Genomic DNA, 24304 nt, shown 5'->3' on the forward strand with positions numbered 1-24304 from the left:
TTAACTTGTATGCAGAGTACATCATGAAAAACGTTGGGCTAGATGAAGCACAAGCTGGAAGAAAGATTGCTGTGAGAAATATCAATAACCTCAGATATGCAGATGACACCATTCTTATGGCAGAAAGTGAAGAGAAACTAAAGAACCTCTTGATGAAAGTGAAAGAGGTCAATGAAAAAGCTGGCTTAAAACTCAACATTCAAAAAATGAAGATCACGGCATCTGGTCTCATCAGATCAGATCAGTCACTCAGTCATGTCTGACTCTTTGCGACTCCATGAATCGCAGCATGCCAGGCCTCCCTGTCCATCACCAACTACCTGAGTTCACTCAGACTCACATCCATCGAGTCAGTGATGCCATCCAGCCATCTCATCCTCCGCCGTCCCCTTCTCATCCTACCCCCGATCCCTCCCAGCATCAGGGTCTTATCCAATGAGTCAACTCTTCACATGAGGTGGCCAAAGTACTGGAGTTTCAGCTTTAGCATCAGTCCTTCCAAAGAAATCCCAGGGCTGATCTCCTTCAGAATGGACTGGTTGGATCTCCTTGCAGTCCAAGGGACTCTCAAGAGTCTTCTCCAACACCACAGTTCAAAAGCATCAACACTTCAGCGCTCAGCCTTCTTCACAGTCCAACTCTCACATCCATACATGACCACAGGAAAAACCATAGCCTTGACTAGATGAACCTTTGTTGGCAAAGTAATGTCTCTGCTTTTGAATATGCTATCTAGGTTGGTCATAACTTTCCTTCCAAGGAGTAAGCATCTTCTAATTCCATGGCTGCAGTCACCATCTGTAGTGATTTTGGAGCCCAGAAAAATAAAGTCTGACACTGTTTCCACTGTTTGCCCATCTATTTCCCATGAAGTGATAGGACCAGATGCCATGATCTTCGTTTTCTGAATGTTGAGCTTTAAGCCAACTTTTTCACTCTCCACTTTCACTTTCATCAAGAGGCTTTTGAGTTCCTCTTCACTTTCTGCTATAAGGGTGGTGTCATCTGCATATCTGAGGTTATTGATATTTCTCCTGGCAATCTTGATTCCAGCTTGTGTTTCTTCCAGTCCAGCATTTCTCATGATGTACTCTGCATAGAAGTTAAATAAACAGGGTGACAATATACAGCCTTGACGAACTCCTTTTCCTATTTGGAACCAGTCTGTTGTTCCATGTCCAGTTCTAACTGTTGCTTCCTGACCTGCATACAAATTTCTCAAGAGGCAGATCAGGTGGTCTGGTATTCCCATCTCTTTCAGAATTTTCCACAGTTTATTGCGATCCACACAGTCCCATCACTTCATGGCAAATAGATGGGGAAACAATGGAAACAGTAACAGACTTTCTTTTATTGGGCTTCAAAATCACTGTGGATGGTGATTACAGCCATGAAATTGAAAGATGCTTTCTCCTTGGAAGAAAAGCTATGACCAAATAAGATAGCATATTAAAAAGGGGAGACATTACTTTGCCAAGAAAAGTCTGTCTAGTCAGGCTATGGCTTTTCCATTAGTCATATATGGATGTGACAGTTGGACTATAAAGAAAGCTGAGCACCAAAGAATTGATGCTTCTGAGATGTGGTATTGGAGAAGACTCTTGAGAGTCCCTTGGCCTGCAAGGAGAACAAACCAGTCCATCCTAAAGGAAATCAGTCCTGAAAATTCAAAGGAAGGACTGATGGTGAAACTGAAACTCCAATACTTTGGCCACCTGATATGAAGAACTGACTCACTGGAAAAGACCCTGATGCTGGGAAACATTGAAGATGGGAGTAGAAGGGGATGACAGAGGGTTTGATGGTTGGGTGGCCTCACTGACTCAATGGACATGAGTTTGAGTAAGCTCTGCAAGTTGGTGATGGACAGGGAGACCTGGTTGCTGCAGTCCATGGGGTTGCAAAGAGTTGGACATGAAGGAGCAACTGAACTGAATACACATACAGAAAATTTTACCAATCATAAGCTCTTGTGGTAGGCTGAAGCTATCTTTCACCTATCAGGCTGGTACTACTTAACATTCATTACTTCACATACTTTTGGAACAACAGGGAAGCCTGGCATGCATGCAGTCCATAGGGTTGCAAATGGTCGGACACAACTGAGTGAACTGACCTGAGCTGTGGACATTATTTTTCCAGTAACAGGAAGAAAACAGTGATCTCTTAACTCTTTTCATTTTTGCGGTCCTCTCTGTTTTTACCAATTTCTCTTTCTTCTATTTCTCTCTTCCCTCTCTCAGCTCTAACTGCCACAGTTTGTTCTGGGTTGCAAGATGCCAGAGGGGAGTGAGTCTATAGATGCAGAAGTTTGCAAGTAAGTGCAAGTTGGTGGCAGTTGTAACCAGTGTCAGCAGGAGGCTCATTGCCCAAATGTGGTCCTGCAGGCAGGCACTGAGGCGTGCTCTTTAGCAACTTCTCAAAGCTCAGATTTGAGACCAAAAAGTAGAGGTTCTGCCTCAGAGGGCTACGGAGCAGCCTGAATGGACTCAAGCTCTAATTGTCCTCATGGTTTTTCCTGCAGGACAGCACTATGGGATGGAGTCAACCAGCCAACATTAGGGTCCCACGTCCACCGCAACCTGTGATGGAAGTCCAGCCCCCATCTTACCCCTCAGTTTCCTTCATCTCCCAAGTGAAACTGCAGAAATAATAGTGTCTAGTTCTTGGAATAATTAAAGTTAGGTGAGAAATGTGACCCCAAACAAGCACTGATTCTAGCAACTGTCTCATTATTTGTAATCAGTATAAGGTTCTGACTTGGATACATCGATGTAGGTGACTTCTGCATTAATTAGTTTCAAGCAAATGCTTTTCAAACTTTTGAGAGCAACACATTAGTGAGTCATGAAGTCAATTTAGTAGATAATCAGCATTTAAAAAAAATGGAATAGAATAATAATTTTGAAAAAACAGAAGACACTGCATATAAACATCTAATGTAAAATGTGTTGCTCACTGTGCTCTGAGGTCAAGTGAATTTGAAACAAGACTTGAAGCAAAACAAATATAACAAATGGAAAATTTTCCCCGACTGTCCTCTCTTCCATTCATTCTGCCCCTTTCAGATAAAGAAAACAGAACCCCAGGGTTTTTGGAAACCAGCTGTAATGAGAGCAATTTTTCTTTTAAAGATTGATACAATGATACAGTGTATCAATTGTACAATGATACAATTGATACAATGTCTGTTCCCTGCAGGACATTGATAAATATAATATTTATTTTTTTATTTCTTTAATTTTATAATGGAACATAGTTGATTAACAATGATGTGTTACTCGCAAGTGTATTTTGGTAATGCATGAGCCTGCTGGGCTGATATAGAAACTCAGAGGCAGTGGTTAGAAAGAGTTCATTCAAAAATCTCCATGTGCTACCACTTCCCAGGTATATGGGGCAAAGGATGGAGGCTTGTTAGGACTAACCAGGCCAAGGTTTCCATTTGTGTTTTGTCTGAAACTTTTTCTATAGTTTAAGTACCCAGAACTATGACAGATGGCCAGAAGGCCTTCATGGTTCCTTTACTTCTATAAACCTGTCACTTAAAATTCTGACTTTAAGTAATGCTTGCGGAGAAAACCTCATCATGTTTAGTCTTCCAAAGTGAGTGAAGAAATGTGAAATCATTTTGAATTCTCATGTTTGTAAAACATTATAGAGTTTGTCAACGTTTATGGATTTCTGTGTCCGTTTCCACTGTCTTTTCATGAATATGTTCAATGTATGTATATATAGCTTTGTATTGGTAGCCAAATACAATGAAAGCAAAACATAATACTAATTAAAAACATATGGGGAAACCAGGCTTGGAAGCAGAATTAGGTTGCTTGAACTGGTATTTGAAATTTATGCCCAAGGAACTGGTTTATCACTAACTTGTAGGATAGACATTTTTCCCCCCTGGTATCATTTACTATGGAGAAACCACTTATAAATAATCATGATAGTGTAATTGTATATGTTGCTGTTGGTTTAGGTTATTTTATTTGGCATTTCCTTTTGTAATATTAGGAGCCATTCATTATAAATACCTTTAGTTCCAACAGAATTAGCCACCTAATATTAATCAGAGAAAAAGATTATTTAGAAAATATGACTCAACATAGATCATGGGGTAATTTTCCTCTTTGCATCATGATTTCCACTGAAATATATCTGTAGTGCTAATTATAGAAATTGTAGGAATCCCACAGAGAGCTTTATTGGAATCAAAACCATACACTCTGAGTTGTATGTCTATAAGCTAATGCATAGCAGATCACCATTTTGATTATATTGGCTAATGTGTATCTCTGTAGTATCTTTAAAGAAAGATAGAAAAGAATAAAATATCTGTATCTGTTTGTAGTTAGATAAGTACGCTTGCCTGGGAAATCCCATGGACACAGGAGCCTGGTAGGCTACAGTCCATGGGGTAGCGAAGAGTCGGACACGACTGAGTGACTTCACTTTCACTTTTCACTTTCATGCATTGGAGAAGGAAATGGCAACCCGCTCCAGTGTTCTTGCCTGGAGAATCCCAGGGACAGAGGAGCCTGGTGGGCTGCCGTCTATGGGGTCGCACAGAGTCAGACACAACTGATGTGACTTAGCAGCAGCATAGACATATGTATCATAGATACAGCATAGATCTGTATACAAATTTGCATAAATATCATGATACTTTCATTGTATATGGTCTTTTTTGCAATGGTAAATGTCTATTATTCTCTACTGAACTTTTGGTACTTGTGGGTTTGGAGGTTACAAATAGTGATCTAGGGGCTGAGAATGTTTTGGGATTCGAATATAGTTGCATGGGTTAAGCCTGAAGGTGGATGATGGAGAGGTCCTGAATTAGCGTGTGATCACATTGTTAGATTTCTTCCTAGGAGACTCATAGCCAAATTCCTTTCAACCACTTGTTCCCTCTGAGACCCTAGACAAATTATCGAAATTCCTAAATCTGAATGGATCAGCCCTGGGATTTCTTTGGAGGGAATGATGCTGAAGCTGAAACTCCAGTACTTTGGCCACCTCATGCGAAGAATTGACTCATTGAAAAAGACTCTGATGCTGGGAGGGAGTGGGGGCAGGAGGAGAAGGGGACGACAGAGGATGAGATGGCTAGATGGCATCACTGACTCGATGGACGTGAGACTGAGTGAACTCCGGGAGTTGGTGATGGACAGGGAGGCCTGGCATGCTGTGAAGCATGGGGTCGCAAAGAGTCAGACACGACTGAGCAACTGAACTGAACTGAACTGAAATCTGAATGGAGTAAATAATAACTTTAGAAAATGTGTTTCCCATCCCCTCATTACAGGTAGATTAGCAGACATATTAAAGACCAAGGGGAGGTAACTAAATCCAAGGATAAATATGTTTCACTTAGATTGGGACAGCCAATACAGTAGATTGCTAACTATCCTTGGTGAATCCAACTTTGAATATAAACATACTCATACACACCCTTGTCACAATAACTGTGAACTCAATCATGTGACTTGCTTTGTCCAATGGGGCATTAGAAAATATAGCAGAAGCAGACACTTGATAAATTCTTGTTTACTGGGGAATAACTGCTAGGGATGTTGCTATGATCATGAAAGATACAGGGTTTACTGCTGCAGAGGTCACGTGAAGGAGAACTCAGCCAACTGTGCTTGCTAACCACAACCTGAACAGATCAGCGTTGGTCTCACCACCAGATGACTGTAACCACCCAAGCAATACCAACAGAAGAATCACCTAAGTGAGTAAAGCCCAATGAGAAGAATTGTGATCAAATTATTATTTCAAGTTTTGGGTTGGTTTGTTATTTGTAACAGATACCTGATATCTTCAGTTATCTGGTAGGATAAATGTTTTAGGCTGTTGTTATTGAAACCAATAAATGATACCTAGGAGTGAACAATCTTACAAATTAAAAACATGCACCACTTGCAGATAAATGAGTTAAAATAGCGTGTGCACATAGCATAATCAGAAAACAGATTTAAAAACTGAATAGCAAACATAGAGTTGTCTTTGTGAACAAATTTTCCATGTTAGATTACTACTTCGTGGTGTATACAGAAAATCAATATATGTTACATTGCCTTCTCCATATGTGACATATATATATAACTTACTGAAACATGATTTTCTGTGGAGCATATGCTGGAAAGTCTTGCACAAGGATTCTTCACTTTGGGTAATGGTCCTACAGGTGCACTGCACTTGGAGGACGGTCCCAAGGGTACCAATGTAAGCCGCTTTGCAGTCATCACTTCCAGAGCAAGCGAGGTCTTGCTTGCTTAAGGTACCAATGCATGTCTCATCCTCATGGCACTTTCTCATCACATGCTGCCAGCACTTGGCCTGGAATATTCTATAGCGCCTCCTGGAAAGAGTCAGGAAATGGAATGAGTCTCTGAATATCATTAGTTCACACTAACATGTAGTGATATCTCACCTGACAAAGAAAGAAAGAAAGAAAGTGAAGTCACTCAGCCGCGTCCGATTCTGCGACTCCATGGACCATAGCCTACCAGGCTCCTCCATGCATGGGATTTTCCAGGCAAGAGTACTGGAGTGGGGTGCCATCTTCTCCAGGGGATCTTCCCAACCCAAGGATCCTGCATTGCAGGCAGATGCTTTACCCTCTGAGCCACCTGACATAAAACAAAATGCCTTCTGGGTGCTTCTAAACATAGCTGGAAACTAAGTTTGTATATTCAAACATCCTAATAGAGAGTGTGGAAGAAAAATTAGAGAAATCTTGTGAATTATTTTCCTTTCGTGATGAAAGACAGAGGCTAAGTTTAGGATTCCCTGGATGACTCTTCCTTCCTTATTAATTTTATTTCAGTGGGTGATGATTTGCAGTACGAACTACTTGGGAGATTTATTAGCAATAATTTTTGAAGCAGAATGTGGTTTTGAGACTATATTTGACCATTACCTCCCACCAAGTGATCTCAGAAAAGACTCCTGACTTTTCATGAGAGTTCTCCCATAGGATGGGAGGTCTGTGCTCTTTCTCAATGTTTCTAAGCAGACTAATTAGAATTAACATTAATGCTCTGGGGTTCTCTGGCAGCATGAGCTAATTTAAAGCAAAACATGAGTTTATTTGATGGGCTGAGATAATCTGCTAGAACCACATCCATTCATAACTTTTCTGACTACATATTTCATTCTTGCTGTCTTAATCTTGAATAGAAGTCTGGATAATGTACAATAATTTCATATTTGGAACTTTCACAGTAAGAAGATATCTACTCAGTGGAACCAAAGATATTAATCTTTGTCTTTAATATTTATCACCTATAATTATTTTTCCTTTTCTTGAATAAATCACTATAAAATATGCATGCAAAGCCTCTGAGTATATGTCATTTGTCCTGACTTTACTTGCTTTCATGATGTTCAGTTCAGTTGCTCAGTCGTGTCCGACTCTTTGTGACTCTATGAATCGCAGCACGCCAGGCCTCCCTGTCCATCACCATCTCCCAGAGTTCACTCAAACTCATGTCCATTGAGTCAGTGATGCCATCCAGCCATCTCATCCTCTGTCGTCCCCTTCTCCTCCTGCCCCCAATCCCTCGCAGCATTAGGGTCTTTTCCGAAGAGTCAACTCTTCGCATGAGGTGGCCAAAGTATTGGAGTTTCAGATTTAGCATCAGTCCTTCCAGACTGGTTGGATCTCCTTGCAGTCCAAGGGACTCTCAAGAGTCTTCTCCAACACCACAGTTCAAAAGCATCAATTCTTCCACGCTCAGCTTTCTTCACAGTCCAACTCTCACATCCATACATGACCACTGGATGTTACTCTGCTTAAATCCATAAATCGCATCATTTTCAATAATCTTGTATTTTAAGTCATCTTAAAGGAATCAGCTTTTAAATACAATGGTAAAATTAATAATATTTACATTTATATTTAAGAAAATATTGCAAATATTTGAGCATATAATTCTGAATCCAGAAGAACAAGTATGTTCCTTTAATGCAATTAAGAATTGTATATAAAATGCCATCTAAATGTAAGCACTGTAAGTATTGATTGTCATTTATGAGGTTGACAGGTGCCATTTATTCTTTCTTAAATGTATGTTTTATAAAGTTTAAGTTACATTATTTATGTCTTCATAAAAGTTAATTCATTCAAAAATGTTTTGAAATTTTGAAAAACTGACTGAAGGATATTTAATTAAAAATAAAAATATAATAAAAACTTTTTGGTTTACTCATTATCTAAATCATTTAAAAAATAAATATGACAAATTTTTTATATTATAGGAATTGTGCTTTATGTTTTAAATGCTTTGATGTGTAACTGTTTTATTATCCTTATTTTCTAGATATTCTTCAGTTTCTTATTCTGGTTTTTTATTTGAAACATTAACTATCTAAGAGAGTAATTTTTAAAATAGCGTCGATCATTTTGTTTTAGTTTTGCTATAAATTTCTCGTTACATTGTAAGCCATAAGAGAATGTGGTCTGTGTGATTTCTGCATATAGAATGTATTACATTTACTTTTATGGCCTAATATATAGTCAAACTTTGTGAATATTCTCTGGCACTTAAACATGTTTATGGTGAAGTTTTGTTTCTAAAAAAGTAGGTAACATTTCTTCTAAGCAAACATTTTTTTCACTACTTTCTGGAGCTTATGCATATGAAAAAACATAATTTCCTATAAATCCCTAAACACTTATAATTGACAAAACATAATCTCACTTTCCAGTGTATATATCTGTATTGAGCAAAATTAATTGAAAAAAATAGTATTTATATCACCTTCTTTGGCCTTTTCAAATAGAGGAGTTTTAAGACCTGTCACAAATTGAGGATTCTTGTACAGGGACATAAGTTGTATTTTAAAACCTAACCGTTCTGCTTTGCTCCAGATATAAGCACTTTTGCAGGAAAGATATATGATAAAGTCTTAACACTCTCACTGAAGAAGTTGTTTTTCATTGGGAGTTTTTTTTTCCATCTGAATTACATTAACGATAATTTAATAAAAATACTGGAAATCTCCCTAAGGCAAAATCTGCTTGAGCAAATGACAGAATTTGTCTTTTCATCTTGACAACTAATATTGTGTAATATTTCCATCTCCTCTGTAAAGTATTCATTAAGAGACTATTTGCACATGGTGAAAAGAAATAGAATACACACAGTCCTTAATCCCTGAATTAATGTATAAAAGATAGAAATTACATAAAAAAGAGACATGTATCTGTATATTAAAGCATTATACACATTAAGTACAAGACACTTTAAAATGGAGGGAAATGAGGTGACATTTTAAAAATTAATTTATTTTAATCGGAAGCTAATTACTTTACAATATTGTAGTGGTTTTTGCCATACATTGACATGAATCAACCAGGGGTGTACATGTGTCCATCATGTTCTAGACCCTGCACTACGCACTTTGGAGAGGTCATGAAATCCAGGATTCCTTGTAGAGGAAAAGTATCAACTCTGTACCAGTTCATCTGAGAAAGTGTTGATGCCAAGGTGAGGTGCATGCAAGAGTGTATGTTTCAGAATCCATCACAGAGCTTCTCAAAGGTCTATAGCAGCAGACTCCATCACTCTCATTAAAATATTTTATTTTATAGGGAAGCTCAGTTATGTCATGCTTAGAAAATTGAGTACAAATCACTCCAAGATAATAAGGTAGAATATTCAGTGCCTTGGCACTGGAATCAGGTAAAGCTGGGTACCCACCATGGAGACATCTGGCATTTTTACATGGATTACTTAAAAAAGAAAGTGTTCCCTGGCTGGTTAAAATGTTATTTGGTTTCACTGTTAGTGTAGATAGATGTATGATAGATAGTAATATTCTATGAGAATATTAGTGTAAGCAAACATTTTTAACATTTTTCTTGATTGTATGTGATACCATTATTTTATTACACCTAAAATCACTTTTTGGAAATTAAGTTTTTGTTTTCATTAAATGCATTTTTTTTTTTTATTTTTTAGTCATTGAGCTTAAGACTAATTCCAAACACATTAGGGGAATTAAAAGGTGCAAAAAGTCTGCATCTTTGAATCAATGAAATACAATAGTTCACTTAATAAGAATTTTTGAGCTTTAAATTAGTTTGAAAAATGTAAACTGCATTATAAAAATAGTTTTTGCTATTAATTTTAGTATTATCTGAAGAGAAATAATTAGTAAACTTTAACTGATAAACATCTACAGGAAAAGATCCTCAAACAAAACTTTCTTAAGAATTTTGGCATTCTCTATGGTAAGTTGAAGGAAAAAAAAAAAAAAAAAAGCATTTTGCTGAGATCTTCACCCTTTATCTTATAGAATGTGCATTATGAGGAAGTAGTTGTCTTTTTTGATAAATATTTGCAAGACCTGGAGTTACTTTGCAGGCTGGAATGACTGACAGTGAAGGTGTGAGGAGAGTTAAAGTTGAAGGAAAGCACTTTACCAAGAACCAGCCCTTTAGGAAATGATGTCATTACATCTCATTTTTCAGTGGTTCAAGCAGGTGACCAAAGTGACAAATTCCTCCTTGAGCTGTCACACCGAGCCCCTCCTCCACACTAAATGTTTACTTTGATCTTTGAATGAATTCATTATATATGGAGTTTTATTCACTTGAAGACAATTAAACAATACTGTCCCTGATAGGAAGTACTGGGCAAGCAAACGAGTATAAATTATCTTGGGATGATTATCCTGGGAAGCAGAAGATTCATCCCATAATTATACAGCTGAATGATGGTTTTTAAAGGAAGCTCCTTTAACGTGGTAACACCAATGTTACAGATAGTTTTGATTTTATTCTTTCCTCCATCTTCTTACTCATTTCCAAAGAGGTCCACTTCACTGTGGCTTTCTTACCACACCAAACATCAATTTGCCTTGAATTTTTAAGGAAATGTGTTTATCGAAGACCACAGTGAGGAAAAGAGAAAGTCAGGGTGTTGGATTCAATTTATGATTCCCAGGAGGAGTTACCTACAAAGGTAAAGTCTAGCTTTCACTAGCAGCCGGAGTGGAAATTTTAATAAGTTGGGCAGATCATTCACACCTCTGCTCAAAATCCCTCAACATCGCTCTGCTTTCTCAGAGTAAATCCTATCTCCTGTTCCTCTCCGCCTTGTACACGCTCTCCTCCTTGCATGAGAGCCTGCCACGTTCATTTTTTCCCCGGCGCTGGCTCATCCTTTTGTCTGGGATCTCTTATTTCTGAAACTCACTGAGAGAAGCTCATTTTCTCGCTTCTTCAGCTCCCGTAAAATGTCTCTCCTGGGGCCATCCCACTGACACTGCAATTCTTTTATTCTTTCTGCCTTTCACACTCCCCTTATTACACATGCATATGTGTGCGCTTGTGAATCTCCAGAGTACTCATCATCATACAATATAAGACTGTTAGTCACTCAGCTGTGTCCAACTCTTTGTGACCCCATTAATTTCCCACCAGGCTCCTCTGTCCATGGAATTCTCCAGGCAAGAAAACTGGAGTGGGTAGCCATTCTCTTCTCCAGAGCAGCTCCCTGACCCAAGGATTGAACTGAGATCTCCTGCGTTGCAGGCACATTCTTTACCATCTTAGGCACCAGGGAAGCCCATTTACAACTGCGTGAAAAATACACACTTTTCCTATTTATTTTCTATCTACACCTACTGAATACATTCCACAGGGCAAGCATTTTGTATCTTGTAACCAGATGCGTAAAATAGTACTAGATGGCTGGTAATTGCTTTTTGAATAAACAAGTAAATGACTAACATTACTGCCCTGAGAATCCAGGGTGAGAGGTTGGGAAGAGGGGAAGGGGTGCATTACTGACCTTACGACACATGTGTGCGAGGGAATCCGAACTTTAGCTCCTCCCTCAACTCCATCCCAAAACACAAAAGATTTATTGTGGAGTTTGAAGAGTCACCTCATCAGAATCCTGAGAGGTTATCAGCCTTATATAATCATACCCCCAAAGCCAATAATAAAACTGACACATAAACCAGGTCTATTAAGCAATTCATGAGTCTCACTTGAATCTGTAATTTTATTAATAATGCTATTTCATGATTACCCAATCCTGACATAATGATTTTTTTTCAATTTCCAAAACATATTATGCATTTGAGTCTCCAAAAGAATACTACACATGTCCCAGAGATTCAAAACTACAAATTGTGTGGCTTTGTTTACGTCATGTTGGATGATGGTGGGAACTCTAGCTAATGGCATGAGATCAAGTGTTGGGGCTGAAGTGTAACAAATAAGGTGCCAAATCAGAAAGCAGGGTACACGTGTTTTTACTCACCTGCATAATTCATCATCTTGGCAGCTGTGAATTACATCGAGGCAGGTGGGGGTTGGAACTCTGTTCACTGCACATGGCCTGCTGTGGAGTGCTTCTCTGGACTGTTGACAAGGCTCATCAGCGGGAGCACAGTCACAGAAAGCCAACATCTGGGCAATGTTAAACGGCATATTTTGATAGAAGAAGCGGATGGCTGCTTGGCAGTGTTTCACATCACACAGCTTTCCATCCGCTGAGCAAGCTTTCAGGTAAAGGGCCAGCTGGGCATTGCAGAGTGCATCCCCAATGCAAACCTCTGCCACTTCCAGGCAGGACTGAACCCCTCTGCCTCCTAGAAGGAAGGGTATGTCCAGGTTGTGGAAAAGTAAACAGAGAGCTGTGCATACAGAATCTGCATAACACCACGAGAAATCCGTGAGCAAAATACAACAATGTGCCCATACATTGCTTTTGGCAAGTAGTCCTATTTATTTTGTTTACTTTTTTTTTCGGAGTTGGAATAAACTTACTGGTCCTGAGCAGTGGGTTACTTGAACCATCTTTCATCTACACTGGACATGTATTATGATCCAGAAGTGGTGGGGAGTGTATAGGACCAAAACTGAACTGCAGGAAAAAATCCTTGAGCCCAAGTTTATCACATGCAAACAATACATCTTTAGAAATTGGATTTGAATCTAGCTGATGGTGTGTTCAGTGGCTCAAATCAAAATGATCCTTGTTCTATTGAACTTTTTATTTGAAGGAGAAATAGTGACTAACATTTCCATGTAGCTATTCCAACGTGTAAAAATGTTCACATTTTGGATCTAGTCTTTGTTTTTAATTGTAAGTATTTCTCCCCATAACTGTAAATAAATGATAGATAAGCAAAATAGATGCTTTGAAATATTAGTGGAAGAAATGCAATGATTTGTTGCATTTTCTAGTATTAGAACAATTAAAGTTCACATGACTCATTTTGTAATGACATATCTTGAAGAAGCCTAGTAACTACATTTTAAGTTATATTGTCCAGTATTCACAATGCAAATCAAAATGACTATTTATAAACATTACCATGATAGGAAAGAGTAGTCAGATTCCACTTGTATTTATTATCCTCTTTTATGTTATCTAGAAGGAAAAGAAAGAGACTATTTTATTAGTGAACAATTTTCTAAATTTAATAGGAGAATGTAGACATTTGTCAATGTGTACTCCGGTAAAAATACATATAAGCTCATGTAACCCTTATTTAACCTTGGTACACAGAATTAGTGAGGTACAGATGAAGAAAAATAAACCATTGTAACATCATTCAAGTCAGTTAAACAGCTCTGCTCTGAGTATTCAGTTACTCGAAAATTTAAACAAATGCTAATGACTAGGCCATGTGCAGAGAAGTAAACAGAGAGTCTGTCTGGGGAGAAAGAACAGAAGAAATATTGTCTGAACCAAAAAAGCTCTCCCCAGTAAGGTCTTAATTAGATTGAAAGGCAATTTAAAGACTATTTCCACCTCTGACTATCTTAGCTTCCCAGAGTTTTTAGGAATTATAATTATAGAATTGGAGAGGTTGATGACCATCTAATTCTAAAAATCTTTCATTCAGGAAGCATTGGTCAAGATCCCACTATGTACCAGGTGCCATATTGAAGACAAATTTTCAGTTCCTGTTGTCAAGACTTATATAGGAAATGGAGACATAAAAATGAAATCAAAATAAAATAGAAGTAACAGACATAGGCATAAAGTGATAGGGGAAGACTATGATCAGATTTTTATTTTAAAATGAAAATTCATTTTTTGCTGCTGGCTGTTGATTAAGATATTGGCTTCCATTACAGGTTATTGATCAGGAGATTGATTTCTGCTATGGCATGTGTCTCTTGATTCAACTTGTCCCGACTTGAGCTGTCTGTCCAAGCTCCCTGCCTGCCCATCTATGCACATATATGATGGTACAATCATAAAACAATTCTTTTTACCCCCAAGGGTGTCAGACTTTCCAGACTCTTTGCGTTGTTCCATCTGTTCTCATCATACATGGTTTTCATATCTCTACTGGTTACGTCTCAGCTAAAGAATCACTGTCTCTTCAGGAACCCACCTTCCTATGCTTCAGAGAAGTTCCTTCTTCTGTTCCATATTGAATGAAATCCCAATAAGCAAATTGCTAAGAATCTCATAGCTTTTTTAACAGATACAAAAGTCTAGGCTAGCTAGACTTTCTATGATAGGTTAATAGCTGTGCTTTGGCACTGTTTAGTATGACTGTGCCACTGTTTAAAACATATTCAAGAAACTATCATTAAAATATAAATAAACACTGAATTCACTTATTGTTATGAACTAAATTGTTTGCTTCCAAGATTCATAAGTTGAAGCCCTAAATCCTGATATAACTGTATTGGGAGATGGTGTCTCTAGGGAAGTAATTAAGATGAAATGATGTCCTAAATGTAGGGCCCTGATCTGGTAGGATTAGTGTTCTCATAAAAAGAGACATTAGCAAATTTCCTCACTCTTCCCTGGCCACGTGTATACCCCATGGGAATGTCCTGTAAGGACCTGGCAAGAAACCAAGAAATTTGCAAGCCAGAAAGAGAGCGCTCACCAGAAACTGACCCTGCTGGACTTTGATCTGGAACTTCCAGTCTCCAGAATGATGAGGAAATAAATTTCTGTTGTTCAAGCCATCCAACCTCTGGTATTTTACTAGGGCAGCCCAAGTGGACTAATCCACTCAAAATACTAGCAATTCTTACAAAAACAATTATTTTATCATGAGGAAACAAATTCTATCTTGGATCCATATTATTTTATGTAATACGAGTAATGCACTATAATAAATTGTTTGCACATTAAATTCTAATTTCATATAGTGCACACATAGGTATATTCACATTTTTTTTCTGGAGAATATTTTAAACTGTAGCTTAATTGCTGAAAAGGAGCTAAAGAGCAGTATGTCATGGGAACACAGAGAAGCATGGGCCCACCGGAACTACATCTCTGTTGTGTGATCATACATATCAAATAAAGCACAGTGTTTATACATACCACATCTTTATCCATTCATCTGTTGATGGACATTTAGCTTTCTTACATGTCCTGGCTATTGTAAATGGTGTTGCAATGAACACTGGGGTGCATGTGTCTTTTTGAACTATGGTTTTCTCAGGGTATATGCCCAGAAGTGGGATTTTTGTCATATGGTAGCTCTATTTTTAGTTTCTTAAGGAGCCTCCATACTGTTCTTCATTGTGATTGTACATATATACAATGGAATATTACTCAGCCATCAAAAAAGATAAAAATTGGGCCATCTGTAGACATGTGGATGGACTAGAGTCTGTCATGTAGAGTGAAGTAAGATGGAAAGAGAAACAGAAATATTGTGTATTAACGCATATATGTGGACTCTAGAAAAATGATACAGATGAACCCATTTTTCAAGGTAGGAATAGAGACACAGGCATAGAGAACAGTTATGTGGACATGGAGCAAAGAGGGATAAACGGAGAGATTGGGATTGATGTGTGTGCATTGACATGTGTAAAATAGGTGGCTGGCGGGAAGCTGCTACTTAGCTTGGGGAGCTTAGCTTGGTGTTCTGTGGTGACCTAGATGGATGGGATGGGGTTGATAGGTGCGAGAGAGGTCCAAGAGGGAAGGGAGATACACAAACACACACACACACACATGTTACTGATTTCATTGTACAGCAGAAACTAACACACCATTGTAAAGCAACTATACTGTAGTTTAAAAACACAGTGTTCCCTCTTCTTGATCCACTAATATTGAAATATATGCAGACTCTGCTATCTTCTCACCCTTCTACTTCTCTAGTCCAAGAAACCATGCATTTCTATGTTGACCTCATCTACTGCCATGATCCCATTTGCCATCCACCAGTGAATGACCTCCTGATTTATACCTGCTGCACAGATCTCATTTCTATGTGTCATGCAAAGCATTTTAGGCTACAGTTCCATACTGAGAACTGTCTATTTGATATCTCCACTTGCGTATCTAATAAACATTTCATACTTACCACATCCCAGACTGACTCCTGACCTCTCCTCTGTCCCACTCCCAAAACCTCTTCTTCCTACAGTTGTTCCATGTTAATCAATGAAAATAATGGCAACCACATCCTTTCTAATTACTCAGGACAAAAGCCTTGGAATAAATATTGATTCTCTTTTGTTGTTGCAGCCCCATGTGATCCACTCATATCAAGCATACTAAGAATCTGACAGCTGTCCACACTGTTCCAAGACCCATCATCTTTTTGCTGCATCATTATATAAACTTCCTAATCAGTCTTCCTACTTGGGCATTTGCTTCTCTTCAGTCAATTGTCAACACAAAATCCAGAGTTTTCCTCTTAAAGATATACCTCAGACCATGACACTACTCTGGCTCAAACCCCTCAGTGGTTTCCTGGATCACTTAGAGTAAGAGCCAAAGATTTTGAAATGACCTACAAAGCCCTTCACCATCCTGGCCCTATTTTATTTCTGGTCTCATCTCCTGCATCTCATCCCCTGCTCTCTCATCTCTACCCCTAGTGTCATCTTTGCTCTTCATCAAGACCATTCCCAGCTCACCTTGAGCTATTTCTGCTTCCCAAAGTTCTCTTTCCCCAAATACCCACATGACTCATCCCTTGCCTCTTTCTATCTTTACTCAAACATTAATTTCTTCAGAACGACTTCCTGGCCATCGTATTAAAATTACAAACCACCCACTCAGACTTCCTTTTTCCCCTATCTGTATTATTTTCCTCCTTAACATTCATACTGTTTATTTTTATTTTTTAATTTAATTTATTTTTTATATTTTATTGGAGTACAGTTAATTTACAATGTTGTATTTGTTTCAGGTGTACAGCAAAGTGATTCAGTTATACATTTACACATAGTCATTCTTTTCCAGGTTCTTCTTCCACATAGATTATTACCGAATTTTGGGTAGAGTTTCCTGTGCTACACAGTAGGTCCTTGTTGGTTACTTATTTTATATATAGTAGTGTGTGTTTATGTTAATCCCAAGCTCCTAATTTATGGCCCCATCCCACCATATTTCCCCTTTGGTAGTACTCATTCTGTCATACCATTTAAAATATACCCTCCAAATCTTTATCTTCTTAATAGGCTCTTACTGATGCTTTTGAACTGTGGTGTTGGAGAAGACTCTTGAGAGTCCCAAGGAGATCCAACCAGTCCATCCTAAAGGAGATCAGTCCTGGGTGTTCATTGGAAGGACTGATGTTGAAGCTAAAACTCCAGTACTGTGGCCATCTGATGGGAAGAGCTGACTCATTTGAAAAGACCCTGATGCTGGGAAAGATTGGGGGCAGGAGGAGAAGGGGACGACAGAGGATGAGATGGTTGGATGGCATCACCGACTTGATGGACATGAGTTTGGGTGGGCTCTGGGAGTTGGTGATGGACAGGGAGGCCTGGTGTGCTACAGTCCATGGGGTTGCAAAGAGTCAGACATGACTGAGCGACTGAACTAAACTGAACTGAACAGCCTGCTACTAAGATCCCCGCTTTGGTGATCTTGGTCCTCACTTCCGCAACCGCTGGTCTTTGTCCAGCAGTGCCCCATCCAAAGGAAGTTGCCACACCCAGGGGGACAGACTTTTCCAGGGGACAGCTCCTATGTAAGGACTAGTCCATTTGAGGGGCTCAAAGAGGCAGCATCTCTAAAGGGCCATTCCAGGGCTAAACTTCTTGTGGAGTCAACTCAGTTTGCTGTAGTCATTGCCTTGCATTTCAATTTGCCCCACCTCCTAATCCTGCTTTTCCCACTTCATCCTAGATTTTGTTCCTGAGCCCCCAGCCTAATACTATTTTGTATGCAAACTTCTGTCTCAATGTCTATTTCCAAAGAAACTAACTGAGACACTCCTCAGTTAATAATATAAGGTCCTAGAGAACAATGATTTGTGTGTGGGTGTGTGTGATTTTTGTTTGCTTTGTTAACTGCTTTTTCCCCAGGTCTTAGAACACCGCCAAGGACATGGTAGGCACCAAAGAAATATCTGTTATATAAATAAATAATCATCCCTTACTATATTATCTATTTCTTTAATTTTTAAATCCCTTAAAAACAGTAAGTTTTTAAAATAAAGGGCAGTGTTATTATTATTGCATTGTTTTTTTGAATCAACCAGACTTAGGAGTTAGCACATTTTCACTGTCTTATAAGTATTTGTTCAATGAATGGATGAATAAAACACATTATTTTAAAACATTTTGGCATTTCCATCTTTCTTCGTAATCCCTTTTAGACATAGTCATAGTAATATATATATTTTTTTAAATGTTCACTTTCTGGGAGAAACACAGGCAGAAATGACAGAGCTGGGACAGAAATTATTCTTTAGTCAGTTGGTACTTGGGATTATATTTAAGATTCTAAAATTCTTCCCTTACATACTGACCTGAAACAATGCCCAGGTTGAGTTCCTTTTCATTGTCTTCAATGAAGGATGGAACTGGATTTGTTTGAGCATCCTTTATGCAAATGTCCTCAGACAAGCTTTTCCAAATTTCAGTGCACTCTGCTTTCAAAGGGTCACTGCACTGACAATTCCACAAGATTGTTTCTTGCAGACCTTCTCTCAACACTGCACAGAGGTAGCTTCCATCAAGGGTCTTGCATTGTTCTGATTCCCTCCTGCAGGTTTTCTTGAAACTCTTATACAAAAGAGCACAATGTTCAGATTCCTGGCAGTTACGCGCTGCCATGATGCAGTCTCTCTTTTTTCCCATTGTTAATGATGTCTCTTTCTCATGGAGCCACTCTGTGATGTTTGAGTGTGAAGCCAAATTCGAGGACCGTGCTGATTCTTCTCTATTTTTAAAAATGACTAAAATTAAAGAAAGCTCATTTAGTTTAAATTTAAATAAGCTCATTTAAAAACCTCTTAATGTTTCCTAAAAAGTCCATAAACATATTTTATAAATATTTGACTGTTTTTCAAAAACCACCGAGGACTGGTTTATATTTCAAGAAAACTATTACAAATGACTTTTATTTTTTAAAAAATTGAAATAAAAATATTGCTTATTTATAGTTTATATAACAAAGCATAATGGTAATGCTCAATTTCTTTTGCTATTTCATCCTCATGATTTCCTTCTGTCTTTTCATTACATTTGATGATGATTGGTAGAAATCATTGTAACTTACAATGCTTAGGAAAAGCTAAAGTGTTAATCTCTCTGTCATGTCTGACTCTACATGACCCCATGGACTGTAGCCCTTCAGGCTCCTCTGTCCATGGGGTTTTCCAAGCAAGAATACTGGAGTGGGTTGCCGTTTCCTTCTCCAGGAGATCTCAGCCCAGGGATTGAACCTGGGTCTCCCATATTATAGGCAAATTCTTTACTGTCTGAGCTACCATCCATTATTTCTCTTTGTATAAACTTTGTATATTTCTATTTCCTCCTAGAAATATGCCTATACTGAAGTGTTTCTCCACAGTTTTCATTATTTCCCCTTTAAGAAGCCTTTTTTTTTTTAGACAGTGTTTTTCCTAATTCTCTTGCCCACTCATGAATTTTTAATTCCACAGATTTATTGTGTATCTTTTCAGGGGCAGTATATATATCTGCACTTTATACATGTAAGAAGTTTTCTGCCCACCCCCAAGAACCAATTTCCACCCCTTGGAAGTTATATCCCTCATAGAGAATGTATGTTCTACTAGAGAATTCCAATAAATCCATAATTATATAAACTTTATAGGAAGCAGATAAAACCCACCTCAGTGTAAGAATCCTTACTTGCGCTAAGGTTTCAGTAGTATACCGTCTATCTCTAAAATGTCTCATCTCCCTCCGAGGTCCTTCTTATGTGGACCTCCACAATGAACACTTTCTTGCCCCGACAGTACATAGGGTCACGCCGAGTTGGACACGACTGAAGCAACTTAGCACGCACACATGCATGCAAGTTAAAGATAATATAATCAACTTCATAATATGAAAATGTTTACTTAAAAACCACCAGGACGTTCTTAGAAGCACTGTTCAGAGTACAGCCTCTTTACTGTATGTGTTTTGAAACACACACTGCAGTAGAGTTTTACACATTTATCAAATAACAACTCACATGAATTGTAATTATTTAAGTGAGATTTCTCTGCTGGAACACAAACCATCTCTCCTACCCCTTTTAGACAGCATATGCAGACTTGCATGGATGGGATATATATGAATTAATGCCATCTGCACATAATTTGTTCCATTATATTGGTAATTATATATTTTGAAATAATTAGTCTAGGCTAAATGAAATAATCAGGCTAAATGTCAATTTTACTTTGCTATGTTTTAAGGTAACCAAGAGCAGGGAGTCTCTTAATTGATCTTTATATCCCTCTTCCAGTGCTTAGTATCTACACCTATTAACTGAATAATTAGTAAATTTTATGAATGAATACATGATTTAGGTGCTCAAAACATGTTTACAAATTAATTATATATTTATTGATCAGTTGCTAGATGTCAGGCACTGTGTTGAATATTTGCCATATTAAGAAAAAATATAAAAACTGATTTGCTCAATAAGCTTATAATCTATAATAAAGAATAGAAAAGTACATGTCTGCTATATGTTGAGAAATATTTTGGGAATGCAAATGAGGGGGAGAGAGAGAAAGATCATATCCTGTTGGAGTGATGATGAAAGAGTTGGTGGAAGATGCTGCAGTTGACATGACAAGATTTCAACTGTCACTTCCTTTTTCAATCTAAGCTGAATTATAAGCAAGCAGCTAATACTCTGTGTAAAGACCACAGTCAGAGCAGGTCTGTCATGAAGTGCATTTGTAAGATCATTCCGGTCTTCTGTGCAGGGTTTCTGTACCCCTGCCTTATCAATATCACCCCAGGGTAGCATTTATTAAGTATCTATTGTGGAAAAAATGGTTCAAAAATGGGGACTGATTTCAACTTAAATGCTCTAAATTTGTATGTACCTATATTTTGGTATCTATATTTTGTTGCATCTTGGTCTGATAGAAATGGTTATCGAGATATAAATGAACTAGTCCTACCATCTTGCAACAAAAGTCAACAAATAATTTCAATATTTCTATATGCTTTTGTTTCAGCCTACTTCAGTCTAAAACTAGAAAAGGCCTATTCATTAGGTAACTAATGTCATTTTATTCTTTATCTTATTTACTTCTCTGCATTTACTGTTGATTATTTTCTCTATGTTTTTCTCTGTCATTGGCTTGAAAATTCTTCCTGTGGGGTTTTTTTTTTTTTTCTGTCTTTAAAATCTTCCTTATGATTTCTTCAACTAGGTCATGAAAGTATTATAAAAATACTTATATTCTCACTTCACATCTTTTTCTGGCCAGTCTTATCCTCCTGCATGCTTGTATCTGTTTCTTACAAACCACTGACTCACAAATCTTGCTTGTACTCAATGCAAGATGCATGTTTCCAAATGCCTGCCAAATGCCCTATCATTGCTTTTTCTAAACTATATATTCATCATGTGAAATGTAAAGCAAAGTGCTGACATTTCTAACACAAATGTGCCAAAGTGTGCCACCCCCATGGAAACTCTGCAAATATAATTCACCACTGTCGTCTTTCAGTCCTGTCTCCACATAGAGTGATACCCTTGTCCCAAGCAAGCAACTTGTATCACACATTTAATAACATTCCCCACTCCTCATATCTGGTGGTAGCCAATTCCCACTGATTATGAGTCATAAGCATTTCTTAAGCGTCTCTTCTCCATGGAGTCCTCAGCACCAGTGCAGAAGTTTAGGCACGTGTCACATCTCTTCCAAATTATTCTGTTGGCTCTTATCCTTGGCCTGTATCTTACCCTGCCTCCATTCCATCCTTTAAACCACCCCCAGTGGAGTCCTGAAAAATACAGATTCCAGATTCTTCTGTTCAAAATGCATTAGTAATTCCTCAAAAGTCTGATTTCTTTCCAGTATCATCTCCTGACTACTCTGTTCTACAATCCAGCCTAATCAGGAATGTGTTTCTTCTCAATATCTCCTGCTTCATTCTGTTTCCTCCATCTGGAATATCATTTTATTTCATCTGCCCAAGAAGTCCAATTCACCCTAAAAGGCCCAAGTCTGTCATTTCTTCTTTGAAGGCTTCTGAGACACCATTCAAAAAAAAAAAAAAAAAAATTCAGATGAAGTTGCTCAGTCGTGTCTGACTCTTTGCAACCCGATGGACTGTAGCCTACCAGGCTCTTCCATCCATGGGATTTTCCAGGCAAAAATACTGGAGTGGACTGCCATTTCCTTTTCCAGGGGATCTTCCCAGCCCAGGGATAGAACCCAGGTCCCCTGCATTGCAGGCAGACGCTTTACTGTCTGAGCCACCAGGGAACCATTATTTCTTCTCTGTAACCTCAAGTAAGTATCATCTCATGTTTATCACATTGTATAGGTGATATTTAGCAATTATCAGTTTAATTAAGAATTGACATCATATAAAATGTATTTTATAATGTTATTGGAATTAGAGATGAATAACAAAGATATCTAAGGAATATTCAAATATTTGGAAACTAAAAAATGGTATTATGAATAACTTTTGAATCAAAAATGAAGTCAGCAGTAAAATAAGAAAATATTTTGAACTTAATAAAAATGAAAACACATTTTTATTTAATTTAAAATTAGAGGATGTAACTAAAACACCACTTGGAAGGAAATTTATGTAATGAGATGTTTAAATAGGAAAAGAAATCTCAAATCAGTGATATAAGATTTCATCTTAAGAAACCAAGAGTGATGAGTCAAGTCAATAATTTCAAGTCACATCAAATGCAACAACAACAACAAAATAATGTAGAACAAAACTGAGAGAGAAATTGAGAGTAAAAATAGAGAGAGGGAAATAGAGATAGAGACAAAAAGAGGGAGAAAAGGACATGAATTTCTGGTACCTAAACAAGAAAATGGGAGAAGGCAATGGCACCCCACTCCAGTACTCTTGCCTGGAAAATCCCATGGACAGAGGAGCCTGGTAGGCTGCAGTCCATGGGGTTGCTGAGGGTCGGACATGACTGAGCGACTTCACTTTCACTTTTCACTTTCCTGCATTGGAGAAGGAAATGGCAACCCACTCCAGTATTCTTGCCTGGAGAATCCCAGGGACAGAGGAGCCTGGTGGGCTGCCATCTATGGGGTCACACAGAGTCAGACATGACTGAAGTGACTTAGCGGCAGCAGCAAACAAGAAAATGACATCATCTTAACTCCTTCTAGATGTTTAAAGGACAATTTGGGGATATTAAGAACAACTTAGAGAGACAGAAACTACAATAAAGAGTAAAATGCAAACAAAAACTCAACAGAAATCCAACAAATATCTTTCAAATTAAATTATTTAAAAGAAAAAAAATGATAGGAATTACACAACTTGCTTTCAAGACATCTCATGAAACTGCAATAAATTAGACTGTGGAGCATTGGCAAAAGTATAAAATACATACATCACTGGGACAGATTGGAAAAACTGGGACGACAGCCACTAGTATACAGCCCAGTGATCTTTTGAGAAAACTGAAACTGAAACTATCTTCAAAAAACGTGATGGAACAATTAGATATCCATATGGCAATAGAACATATCTGAGTGTTAACTTGCATCACTTATGAAAATTGACTGAAAACGTATCATACACCTAAAATAGAAAACCTAAGCCACATAATTTTGAAGCCACATAATATATTTCTTTGGCACATAAGCACATGAAAATATGGTCAACATTATTACTATTTAAGTATAAATTAAAATCCCAATGTGATACTATTAAACATGTTTTGAAATGTCAAAGAGAAAGCAAAACACAGAAATCAAGTCCTGGCCTGAATGTGGAGCAACCAGAACTTTCATACATTTATGGTTACTTCAAATTTGAAATATAGTGTGAAAGTTTCTTATAAAGTTAAACATACGCTTTATTATATGACCCAATAATTTTTTACTGAGGAGAAATAACATATTTGCACAA

General features: G+C 37.8%; 1 protein-coding gene across 1 annotated transcript in view; it reads right to left on the reverse strand.

Moving 5' to 3' along the window:
• Nucleotides 1–24304, reverse strand: part of GFRAL (GDNF family receptor alpha like) — a 73902-nt gene that overhangs the window by 40580 nt on the left and 9018 nt on the right. Inside the window, 4 exon segments of the mRNA XM_086370615.1 lie at nt 6117–6367; nt 12288–12618; nt 13347–13403; nt 18733–19143. Of these exon segments, the coding sequence (XP_086226741.1) occupies nt 6117–6367; nt 12288–12618; nt 13347–13403; nt 18733–19143 (1050 nt within the window).

Source organism: Bos grunniens, chromosome 23 (assembly GCF_055505025.1).
Source record: "Bos grunniens cultivar Pamir isolate PY7600 chromosome 23, Bosgru_T2T1.0, whole genome shotgun sequence".
NCBI lineage: Eukaryota > Metazoa > Chordata > Mammalia > Artiodactyla > Bovidae > Bos > Bos grunniens.